This window comes from Maylandia zebra, linkage group LG12 (assembly GCF_041146795.1).
Source record: "Maylandia zebra isolate NMK-2024a linkage group LG12, Mzebra_GT3a, whole genome shotgun sequence".
NCBI lineage: Eukaryota > Metazoa > Chordata > Actinopteri > Cichliformes > Cichlidae > Maylandia > Maylandia zebra.
In genome coordinates, this window is record NC_135178.1 from 38,442,628 (window position 1) to 38,454,992 (window position 12,365).

General features: G+C 47.8%; 1 protein-coding gene across 1 annotated transcript in view; it reads left to right on the forward strand.

The window, feature by feature from the left end:
* dab2ipa (DAB2 interacting protein a) overlaps positions 1–12,365 on the forward strand; it is a 35,996-nt gene extending 23,631 nt beyond the window's left edge. The window contains exons 8-23 of the mRNA XM_014410153.3: positions 1,028–1,200; positions 2,983–3,254; positions 3,333–3,541; positions 3,635–3,779; positions 3,949–4,093; positions 4,168–4,404; positions 4,856–5,045; positions 5,126–5,361; positions 5,599–5,690; positions 5,780–6,262; positions 9,159–9,439; positions 9,627–9,740; positions 9,823–9,945; positions 10,019–10,098; positions 10,927–11,014; positions 11,452–12,365. Of these exons, the coding sequence (XP_014265639.1) occupies positions 1,028–1,200; positions 2,983–3,254; positions 3,333–3,541; positions 3,635–3,779; positions 3,949–4,093; positions 4,168–4,404; positions 4,856–5,045; positions 5,126–5,361; positions 5,599–5,690; positions 5,780–6,262; positions 9,159–9,439; positions 9,627–9,740; positions 9,823–9,945; positions 10,019–10,098; positions 10,927–11,014; positions 11,452–11,622 (3,039 nt within the window). The 3' untranslated portion in view covers positions 11,623–12,365. The remainder of the gene's footprint in view (positions 1–1,027; positions 1,201–2,982; positions 3,255–3,332; positions 3,542–3,634; positions 3,780–3,948; positions 4,094–4,167; positions 4,405–4,855; positions 5,046–5,125; positions 5,362–5,598; positions 5,691–5,779; positions 6,263–9,158; positions 9,440–9,626; positions 9,741–9,822; positions 9,946–10,018; positions 10,099–10,926; positions 11,015–11,451) is intronic.

A 12,365-nucleotide genomic window follows, 5' to 3' on the forward strand; every position in this document is an offset into this window, starting at 1 on the left:
CTACCTCACAATATAAAGCGCCTTGAGGCGAATGTTGTTGTGATTTGGCGCTGTGTAAAAAAAATTGCATTGAACTGAATTGAATTGACCTGCGTTACCTCACAATTCCAGCAGAGGGCAGGGCAGAATCCCAACTGTAAAACACAAATATGACGAAGCTTCGTGATCGAGGTTTCTGATCACCATCAGATCCATTGTTGTGTTTCACACGGATCAGTTTCCAACTTGTTTTCATTTATTTTTTACAGGTTTTCATCTCAACTTTCAAAATGTCTTTTATTTTGAAAGAATGTTTATCAGAATAACCGCAGCCTCGTTTAACGCCTTCAAATCTACCAGAGGAAGTGACATTATTACAGAACATCTGTTCAACCAATGATTTTCATCAGATTTCCACGTCTCCTTCATCGAGCTGTAAATCAAGTTTAAAGTCTCACAGCTCCGATGTGCAGCCATCGCCTTACTGAGCGTGCTGAGTAACAAAATCATTCACTTTAGTTCAAAGTGAAAATCTTCAAAGCAAAGTTTCTGCTGCTTTCACCTCTCAGATTATTTTACAGAGAAATGTTTACATTGTTTAGCGACTTTATCACCAAATGGTAATGTCTCTGATTGGAATGTGCTCATTTTGTATAAAACCACTAGCTCTAATCTGGCTTAACAGAGAACCGATAACCTCGGCGGTGTTATCTCTGATGAACGCCTGACTTTGTTGAGCTGCGTGCGGCCCTGAGACTCGTCTGCATTTCATCCACACAAACAGCAAACAGAGTTTCAGGAACTACAGATGTTACCTGATCGGACACGTTGAGGTCAGAGTCATCATCCGAGATGGCTCTGACTGTAACCCTCGTCATCAGGACTTTCTCATGGTTGGAAACATTTTTCTGTCATGTTTTGTTAATCAGGTCACAAAAACGATCCAAAGCTTCTCTCTCAGAGGGACAGCGTTTGGTTGGAAGACACAAGGGTTTCACTCAGCTGACATCGGTGCCCTCTTGTGTCTCCGTGGTTGCCTGTCTCCTAGGTAACAACCTCGACGGGAACAAAGTGTTTCTCGTGTCGCTCAGCAGCAGAAAGAGACAAATGGATGGAGAACCTGCGACGTGCTGTTCACCCCAACAAGGACAACAGCCGGCGGCTGGAGAACGTGCTGACGGTGTGGGTGGTGGAGGCCAAAGACCTGCCCGCCAAGAAACGGTAGGCGGCGCTGCACCAGCCCACCTGCTCCAAGTATCACAGTTACATCTGTGAGCTGCAGGGAAACAGTAGAACACAAACAGTAATCCTACTATGTTTAGTGCAGGTAGTAACTAGATTACTTCTACTACATGTAGTAATCAGAGCATTTGTGCTACCGGCAGTAATTAGAGTATCGCAGACATTCCTGCAGTTTAACTAATCCGGTTGTTCAGTGATGACGTGACGAATCCTACTTCCGGGCCTAAAGTAGTCTGCGTTTAATATGGCTTTTGTGTTGTTAACATGTTTAATGTTTTGTATTTTCTTCTATTTGATCTCAAAAAGCTCCTAAAACAGTCAGTGATCCCTGTTGACCTCCCTCGGCTTTTATTACCGCTAATCATTTATTTAAGCTCAGTTTTTAAAACCTTACGATGTAACTACAGCCCAGCCCATGCAGCAGTATATGAATGACTAACCTCGTATTGTGGATGGATTATCTCAGTTGTTCTCCTGGCTGAAGTTTGGTCCTTTTACAGCATCCTGCCATGCGATTACATTTGTTCCTGACCACCGAGAACACTCACGTTAACTTTTATCGAGTGGAAAAAAAGTTAGCTTGTTTATATTATGCTAACATAGCTGTGTCGCTAGCGGTCACGTAGCACATCATTATATACCAGCTAGCCCAACTTCAGTAACCCTACAAACGTCACTGCTGTTTAGTTTCTGTCTTCATTTATGTTGGAAGTGATAACAGAGCTGTACGTTTGCATTTGTTTCCAAAACCCCACAGTCAGGACATGCTATATTGTATTTAGATAGAAGCTAGCGAGCTAACTCCCTGCTAACTTCTAACTCCGTTAAATGTCATAAATTCCGTTTTCATGGATGCCTGGATGTTAAACTCAATTGTTACACCTGGTAGAGCAGAACGCTGATCATTTTATTAAAGATGAAAGACTTTAGACAGTTTTCAACTCTCAGTAATGCCACAGTGATCGTTTGATATATGGACCTGCAGCGGAGTTTAGGCCCAGTGACGTCAGACTGAACGACCGGATAGTGTGTGTGGACACATAAAGTTGGGTGTCATCTGCATAGCAGTGTAAATGTATGTTACGCCTTCTAAAGGTGGACGTGGCTCGCACTGTGCTGGCGCTAGCTAGAGCGAAGGACCCAACATCTGTGTCGCGCTGGGTGCTGCAGTCAATTTTTACAGCTGCTGTACGTGTACGAGATGCGCCAGCTTCCTGTCATTTCCAAACACGTATCTCTGACTTTGTTTAGTTAGTGACATTTCCACAGCACAGCTCTCCTGCCGAGGTCCACAGAGACATGAAACAAATGACTTACTCAAAGCAGTTGTACTATGAGCACGGCGTGCGCGCGCCCTCGCTGGCGTGCACTTTGCTTGACGCAGCAGGAAACTGCTGCAATCGAAATGAATATGTTTCTATTAGATTACTGTGATTCAAACCACTTGCAGTAATCATAGTACTTGTACTGCATATAATAACTGCAGGACTTGTGCTGCAGATAATAATGGAGTACTTTTACTGCAAACAGCTATTGCAGTACTTATATTGTAGATTGCTGAAGTGTGCTGCAGATAGTAGTTGTAGTACTGTAGGTATTTATTTATTTATTCTGTGTACTACTGAATCTGTTTATTTGTATTCAAACACAGTACTGCTGTACTTATTCTTAGTTTATGTGTAGTTTTACAGTTTGCACCTTCGATCCATGAGGACGACATTTCACACGACCCGACCACTAATCACAGTACATGTACTGCAGGTACTTCTGCGAGCTGTGTCTGGACGATAGCCTCTACGCTCGGACGTCCTGTAAGCTGAAAACTGACAACATCTTCTGGGGCGAGCGCTTCGATTTCAGCAGCCTCCCACCTGTCGCCTCCATCACGCTGCACCTGTACAAGGACACCGACCGGAAGAGGAAGAAGGACAAAAGCAGCTACGTCGGGTTAGTCAACATCCCGGTCGCCACGGTGACTGGCAGACAGCTGGTGGAGAAGTGGTACACACTGAGCACGCCCAGTACAATCCGAGGTATGTAGATCCACTCGGGCTCGTGCGCTGAGGTGTCTCATTTGTGTCACCCTCTTAACCTGTCCCACCCGATTTCAGGTAAGTCGTCTGTGCCAACAGTGAGGGTCAAAGCACGTTACCAGAGTATCGTCATCCTGCCGATGGAGCAGTACAAAGAGTTTGCGGAGTACATCAGTTCCAACTACCTGCTGCTCTGCTCCACCTTGGAGGCCTCAATCAGCCTGAGAGCGAAGGAGGAGCTCGCTGCTGCACTCGTGCACATCCTGCACAGCACGGGCAAGGCCAAGGTAACCCCGCCCACCACACCTGAACTCTACACCTGGCCTGCCACCACCACCTGTTCTTCTTTCAGCCCAGTGACCTTTCACCCCTCACTGCAGGACTTCCTGACCGACCTGATGATGTCAGAGGTGGACCGTTGCCGTGACAACGACCAGCTGATCTTTAGAGAGAACACATTGGCGACCAAAAGCATTGAGGAATACCTGAAGCTGATTGGACAGAAATACCTACAGGATGCACTTGGTACACACACACACACACACACACACACACACACACACACACACACGCCCCCCAGTGTGCTTATTGTGATATTTATTGATCAGCTGTGTGTGTGTGTGTGTGTGTGTGTGTGTGTGTGTGTGTGTGTGTGTGTGTGTGTGTGTGTGTGTGTGTGTGTGTGTGTGTCCAGGTGAGTTCATCAAAGCTCTGTACGAGTCTGATGAGAACTGTGAGGTGGACCCGTCTCGCTGTGCGACCTCTGACCTCGCGGAGCATCAGGCCAACCTGAGGATGTGCTGCGAGCTGGCATTTTGCAAAATTCTTGACTCATACAGGTACGCACACACGATCACGCACACCACTGACGCTCCAGGCCGGCACACGCTGACTCTTGCCGATTGTCACTCAGGGTCTTCCCCCGGGAGCTGAAGGAGGTGTTTGGGTCATGGCGGCAGGAATGCGGCAACCGAGGACGGCCAGACATCAGCGAGCGCCTCATCAGCGCCTCGCTGTTCTTGCGCTTCCTGTGTCCGGCCGTGATGTCGCCATCACTATTCGACCTGATGCAGGAATACCCTGATGAACGCACAGCGAGAACCCTGACGCTGATCGCCAAAGTGATTCAGAACCTTGCCAACTTCAGCAAGTACGCCACGGCTTTTATTGTGAAACAATACAGGGCTTTTATTTGGAAAGGACAGCAGCCTTTTTTCTAACGGGGTGTAGGCCTTTTATTTTGATGGAATACAGGTTTTTATTTTGAAAGGACTCCAAGGCTTTTATTCTAAAGGAGCAAAGAATTTTAAAAAGAATTTATTTTGAAAGCAGTTTAGGGCTTTTTTTAAAGGACTTTTATTCTGAAGGAGTGATGAGTATTTATGGTGAAGGAGTGGAAGGCTTTTAGTTCTGAAAGGAGTTCAGGACCAGTATTCTGGAAGAAGCCCAGGGCTTTTATTGTGACGTACCAAGCCTGTTCTGAAGTAGTGCAGAGCTTTTACTTTGAAGTCTTTGTACCTGCACTGTGCACGGCTACCTGCCAACTGTATGCGTGCGTGCATGCTGACCTGCTGACGCTGGCGGTCTTACCTGTCGCGCAGGTTCGGCACTAAGGAGGAGTACATGCTGTTCATGAATGACTTTGTGGAGCGGCAGTGGAGCAGCATGCAGCGCTTCCTGCAGGAGATCTCGAACCCCGACGGGCTGAACCACACCGCCGGCTTTGACGGGTACATCGACCTCGGCCGTGAGCTGTCCAGCCTGCACACCCTGCTGACTGAGCTCGACCAGGTAATGCACCTGTCTTGGCAGATGACTCACCTGCCTGCCCAGGTAACTCCCTGACTGCTCTCTCTCTCTGTTTTCTCCAGTCGTGCCTGTCGAAGCTCGGCCCTCTTCCTCGAATCCTCAGAGACGTATCGGCAGCGCTTGCCAATCCAGGGGGTGTGGCCAGTGCAGGGGGCGTATCTGTTTCTTCCCCAGAGCCTCAACGTGTAGTGTCTCCGCCCCCTCTCTCCCCAGCCCCCCTGTCTCCGCCCCTTTCTCCACCTCTGGCGACCTGTAATCCCTCTGTTGGCCTGCAGGGCAGCATGGGACTTGATGGAGGGTTAGCATCCTGTGTTTCCTGTTAGCATTAGCATCCCCAGTGGTGAACAGAGAGGGCTCTCACATGGAGCTTCTGCACATGCTCACAGTTGTCTGTGCATGCCAGCGCAGGAAGAGTCTGGCTGATGCATGGCTTAAATATCTGACGTGTTATCTCTGTGTGTGTGTGTGTGTGTGTGTGTGTGTGTGTGTGTGTGTGTGTGTGTGTGTGTGTGTGTGTGTGTGTGTGTGTGTGTAGATTGGTGGATTTCACCAGACTCCCCTCGCCGACTCCTGAGAACAAAGACTTGTTTTTCGTCACTAAAGGGTCGAGCCTACAGCCTGCATCAGGTGACCTTTCACCTCTCTTCTTTATCCACTTTCCCATTTCTCCACCACTCTGTCACCCCTGACTCTTCCTGTGATGTCACTTTCTCCAGGCATGCAGGGTTCTCCAGCACCAAGCTCATCCTACTCAGAGTCCAATGAGAATGAGGCAGCGTTTGAAATGACCAATGGAGGTCGGAGAGAGGGGTCCGAGCTGAACAACGAGAGCCGCAGCTTGTCTCTGGTGGACCTGCATGACACCTCCCCTGGCGACGGCCTCGACGATGGTCAGTGGCAGCGCAGGACGGGGCTCCTCCCCCTCTCCTTCCAGAATCCCGTCTATCACATGACCACCACATCACCGCGGCAGCCACAGCAGCAGCAGCAGGCCGACGCCACACCCTCAGACGGCTCGGTGGGGTCGCAGGGAAATGCAGACGACAGGAACACCATGGTGACCAAACCGGCGTTTCTTACCCAGATGTCAGTGGGACTGACAGGGGGGGAGAGGGGGGAGAGGATGTCTGCTATGTCGAGCAGCAGCAGTGGCGAGGAGTACTCGCGGCGAGCGCTGTCCCTCAGCGAGACACTCACAGGTAGAGTCCAGGGTCGGGGGTCAGAAGCAACAGGAAGTGTTTGTGTGTGTCAGTGCTAGGACCAATTCTGTTTACATTACAGGGAGTGCAGAGTTATTAGGCAAATGAGTATTTTGTCCACATCATCCTCTTCATGCATGTTGTCTCACTCCAAGCTGTATAGGCTCGAAAGCTTACTACCAATTAAGCATATTAGGTGATGTGCATCTCTGTAATGAGAAGGGGTGTGGTCTAATGACATCAACACCCTATATCAGGTGTGCATAATTATTAGGCAACGTCCTTTCCTTTGGCAAAATGGGTCAAAAGAAGGACTTGACAGGCTCAGAAAAGTCAAAAATAGTGAGATATCTTGCAGAGGGATGCAGCAGTCTCAAAATTGCAAAGCTTCTGAAGCGTGATCATCGACCAATCAAGCGTTTCATTCAAAATAGTCAACAGGGTCGCAAGAAGCGTGTGGAAAAACCAAGGTGCAAAATAACTGCCCATGAACTGAGAAAAGTCAAGCGTGCAGCTGCCAAGATGCCACTTGCCACCAGTTTGGCCATATTTCAGAGCTGCAACATCACTGGAGTGCCCAAAAGCACAAGGTGTGCAATACTCAGAGACATGGCCAAGGTAAGAAAGGCTGAAAGACGACCACCACTGAACAAGACACACAAGCTGAAACGTCAAGACTGGGCCAAGAAATATCTCAAGACTGGTTTTTCTAAGGTTTTATGGACTGATGAAATGAGAGTGAGTCTTGATGGGCCAGATGGATGGGCCCGTGGCTGGATTGGTAAAGGGCAGAGAGCTCCAGTCCCACTCAGACGCCAGCAAGGTGGAGGTGGAGTACTGGTTTGGGCTGGTATCATCAAAGATGAGCTTGTGGGGCCTTTTCGGGTTGAGGATGGAGTCAAGCTCAACTCCCAGTCCTACTGCCAGTTTCTGGAAGACACCTTCTTCAAGCAGTGGTACAGGAAGAAGTCTGCATCCTTCAAGAAAAACATGATTTTCATGCAGGACAATGCTCCATCACACGCGTCCAAGTACTCCACAGCGTGGCTGGCAAGAAAGGGTATAAAAGAAGGAAAACTAATGACATGGCCTCCTTGTTCACCTGATCTGAACCCCATTGAGAACCTGTGGTCCATCATCAAATGTGAGATTTACAAGGAGGGAAAACAGTACACCTCTCTGAACAGTGTCTGGGAGGCTGTGGTTGCTGCTGCACGCAATGTTGATGGTGAACAGATCAAAACACTGACAGAATCCATGGATGGCAGGCTTTTGAGTGTCCTTGCAAAGAAAGGTGGCTATATTGGTCGCTGATTTGTTTTTGTTTTGTTTTTGAATGTCAGAAATGTATATTTGTGAATGTGGAGATGTTATATTGGTGTCACTGGTAAAAATCAATAATTGAAATGGGCATATATTTGTTTTTTGTTAAGTTGCCTAATAATTATGCACAGTAGTAGTCACCTGCACACACAGATATCCCCCTAAAATAGCTAAAACTAAAAACAAACTAAAAACTACTTCCAAAAACAGTCAGCTTTGATATTAATGAGTTTTTTGGGTTCATTGAGAACATGGTTGTTGTTCAATAATAAAATTATTCCTCAAAAATACAACTTGCCTAATAATTCTGCACTCCCTGTATACATGCTTCCCTTAGGCAGCATCATTAGAAGACATAGCATACATTTACACTGCTATGCAGATGACACCCAGCTCTATCTGTCCATGAAGCCAGATAACACACACCAATGAGTTAAACTGCAGGAATGTCTTGAAGACATAAAGACCTGGATGGCCGCTAACTTTCTGCTTCTTCATTCAGATCAAACTGAGGTTATTGTAGAGATAGACAGACACTATCTCTACTTTCAAGATTAGGCTTCAAACTTTCCTTTTTGCTAAAACATATAGTTAGGGCTGGACCAGGTGACCCTGAATCCTCCCTTAGTTATGCTGCAATAGACGTAGGCTGCCGGGGATTCCCATGATGCATTGAGTTTTTCCTTTCCAGTCACCTTTCTCACTCACTATGTGTTAACAGACCTCTCTGCATTGAATCATATCTGTTATTAACCTCTGTCTCTCTTCCACAGCATGTCTTTATCCTGTCTTCCTTCTCTCACCCCAACCAATCACAGCAGATGGCCCCGCCCCTCCCTGAGCCTGGTGCTGCCGGAGGTTTCTTCCTGTTAAAAGGGAGTTTTTCCTTCCCACTGTCGCCAAAGTGCTGCTCATAGGGGGTCATATGATTGTTGGGTTTTTCTCTGTATGTGTTATTGTAGGGTCTACCTCACAATATAAAGCGCCTTGAGGCGAATGTTGTTGTGATTTGGCGCTGTGTTAATCCAAAATGCTGCAGCAAAAGTCCTGACAGGGACTAGAAAGAGAGAGCAGATTTCTCCTGTTTTGGCTTCCTGTTAGAAAAATTCAAAATTCTTCTGTGGAATGTTCTAATCGCTGTAATAGGATATTATGGTCGACAGTATCGAACGCTGCACTGAGGTCTAGCAGGACAAGCACAGAGATGAGTCCACTGTCAGAGGCCATAAGAAGATCATTTGTAACCTTCACTAAAGCTGTTTCTGTGCTGTGATGAGCTCTGAAACCTGACTGAAACTCTTCAAATAAACCTCTGCAGATGATCTGTTAGCTGTTTGACAACTACTCTTTCAAGGATGTTTGATATGAAAGGAAGGTTGGAGATTGGCCTATAATTAGCTAAGACTGCTGGGTAAAACCAAAACCAAGATCTAGAGTGTGATTAAAGTGGTGGGTGGGTTTTTGCCATTAGCTACAATCACACTCACAACCAGCAAATTGCTTTATATTTTTGGACGAGGCCTGAAGTTTGAGGATCAGGTCTGATTTACCTTTGATTGCTCCCACCTTTCAGGTAGCTCCGTCCCACCTCGGCAGAACTCCTCGGGCCCCCAGAGACGAATTGATCAGCCTCCTCCTCCGTCCTCAGCTCCACCCGGACCTCCTCGAGGCCGGACGCCTCCCAGCATGCTCAGCGGCGGCAGTGGTGCAGGATCCGCCTACCCCCCACGTCCCACCTCTGGCAGCATGATGTCATCGAGCCCTGATTGGCCAACCAGCAGCCAGTCGCGGCTCAGACAGATGTCGTCATCGTCCAAAGGAGATAGCCCTGAGAAGCAGCGGCCAGCTGCCAAGGTAACTAGGCTGTTACCACGGTACCATGGAGTCATTTTGTTCAGGCTTTCCTGATTTAATGATCAGATGCAAGGAGGCGGTCCTCCATACTTGTTTAAAGCTTTTTCTGAAGTGACCCACCCAGAGGACGTACCTGGACTGTCTAAGGTCGTGGGCGGTACCTGTTCAGGTGTGTTTGTGTGTCCAGGCTCCGTCTCCCTGCGCGTTAGACCGTACGGCAGCCTGGCTGCTCAACATGAACTCCACCTCCTCCTATGGTGAGGCTGAGGATGATCGCCATGATGACAGCCTCGTGGAGAAGGTAAGGTTCTCAAAGTTCTGGGTCAACACTGGTTCTACTGGTCCTGCTGGTTCTGACGGTATGTGTGTGTGTGTGTGTGCAGTACCAGCAGGAGATTGCGTTGCTGCAGGAGAAGTTGCGCATTGCTGCACTGCGTCAGGAGGAGTGTGAAGCACGTCTGATGGTCCAGGATCAGCAGAATCAGCGCATGCTGCAGGAGTACCAGGTCTGTGACCCACCTGCAGAGAAGCTCAGTCACATGACACAGCAAGACCAATAGCAGTGTGCGTGTGTTTTAGGCTCGTTTGGAGGACACAGAGAGTCGGCTAAGGAGACTGCAGGACGACAAAGACCTGCAGATGAACAGCATCATCAGCAGGTGGGAACACCTGTGTGCATTACCATAGAAACAGTACTTGAGGGTTGTGCTTGTTCACCTTAGCAAACAGACAACAAGGAAAAAGACTTCTCAGCAGCCACCTAGAGGTTGAACTGTGAACTGCAGCACCAGCTCCACTGAGCTCGACCGATTCAGATGTCAGAAATAATCAACTTCACCTGACACCTGTCAGGTGCCTGTCTCTCTGTCCGTCTGTCTGCCCGTCTGTCTCTCTGTCTGTTTGTCTCTATTCCTGTCTGTTTGTCTCTATTCCTGTCTGTTTGTCTCTCTGTCTGTCCGTCTTTCTCCCTGTCTGTTTGTCTCTCTGTCTGTCCGTCTTTCTCTCTGTCTGTTTGTCTCTCTGTCTCTCTGTCTTTCAAGTCTGTTTGTCTCTCTGTCTGCCCGTCTGTCTCTCTGTCTGTCTGCCTCTCTTTCTGTCTCTCTGCCTGCCTGTCTGTCTATTTGTCTCTCTGTCTATTCATCTGTCCATCTTTCTCTCTGTCTGTCCGTCTGTCTGCCCGTCTGTCTCTCTGTCCGTCTGTCTGCCCGTCTGTCTCTCTGTCCGTCTGTCTGCCCGTCTGTCTCTCTGTCCGTCTGTCTGCCCGTCTGTCTCTCTGTCTTTCTGTCTGAGCAAATGTCTGTCTGATCACCTGTCAGTCTGTCTCTCTTTTTATCTGTCTGTCTGATCACCTGTCTCCCTGTCTGTCTCTCTGTTTGTCTGTCTGTCTGATCGCCTGTCTGTCTGTCCGTCCTTTTGTCTGTCTCTCTGTTTGTCTGTCTGTCTGATCACCTGTCTCTCTGATCACCTGTCTGTCTGATCACCTGCAGGTTGATGGCGGTGGAGGAAGAGTTAAAGAAGGATCACTCTGACATGCAGGCTGTGGTTGACTCGAAGCAGAAGATTATAGAGGCACAGGTACGTCTCCATCACCTGAAATCTGTATTTGAAGCCTCAGAGTTTACGACTGTAGAAGTGACCATATTTTGCCCAGTGATGGTGGAAACAGGTGGAAGTGCTCATAAGCTACTCCAGCGTCATTATGGCGTCTTAAAAGACGTCTCGAGCTGTTCTCCATCCCGGAATGAAGCTAACAGTAGCTAGCATAGCTGAGTTTTGATGCATGTCTGTAAAACCATTTTATGCGTACGACATCATAATTAGGTGAAATATGTTAGTGAAAAACATTTAATGTTCTTCATATTTAAAGCGTATTAGCAGCACAAACAGGAACAAATGTAAAATCCCGCCTCCCTGTGACAGCTGACTAAAGATCCCAGGTGGACATAAGTGGACCTGCAGGTTTGTTTTGAGCTTACTGTCTCACCTGCCCGTCTCACCTGTCTGACTCTCAGGAGAAGAGGATTGCGAGTCTTGACGCAGCAAACACTCGTCTGATGGCGGCTCTAACTCAGCTGAAGGAGCGTTATGCCGTGACATCACAGAGGAACGGCCTGTCTCCGAGCAACACGTCATCGCTGCAGATCACCGAGAACGGAGAGTTCCGCAACTCTGGCAACTGCTGAGCTCTAACTGGCTGTACTGCAAGGAGAGGGAGGTGCTTAGCCTTACGAGGCCCATAGAGGCGGGGCTAACCCATAGACTTTTACAGATGAACCTCTGACCTTAATCCAACTCATTTCCTGTTTTGCACGTTTTCTCTTTGAACTAGTTAGAGTATGACATCATATCCCGTTTACGTTTTGGTACTTCCTGTTACAAATCAGAAAAAACGGTCCCGAAACCAAAATGGACATTTTATGACAAGACATGAAGCAACCCCACCTGTACGTGGCTCCAGGCTGGAGGAACATATTAATTGTTTTAGACGCTTTGACTTTCGATTGTATTTTAAAGGAACAGTCCGACCTTTGTGTCCGAGCTGCCTCACGGAAACTTCCTCATCCCGGTTAGCCTAGCTTAGCACAAAGACTAGAAGCAGCACCACAACTCCAAGTGATTGTGTTGGCCCCTCAGGGCTTCCGTAGCTTTGAATATTTTGGTCACATGGGCGAGGTGTGGGAGAGTTAGAGATGCTAGTTTGTTGTTTCAGAGAATTCTGATTTTAATGTAAACACCAGATTTTATTGTAAAGCGGTCCAAACTTTAAATTGTGATGAATAGTTTGTGAACACGTGCACACTCAGACTCTCTCAGACTGTCTCTGCTGTGCTCACTGTGGCTTCTGTCTCCGTGTTTATGTTTCCTCTTATTGTTATTTATCCACGTTGGTACTTATAGAGACGCTCCAATAAACTAATACACCGTC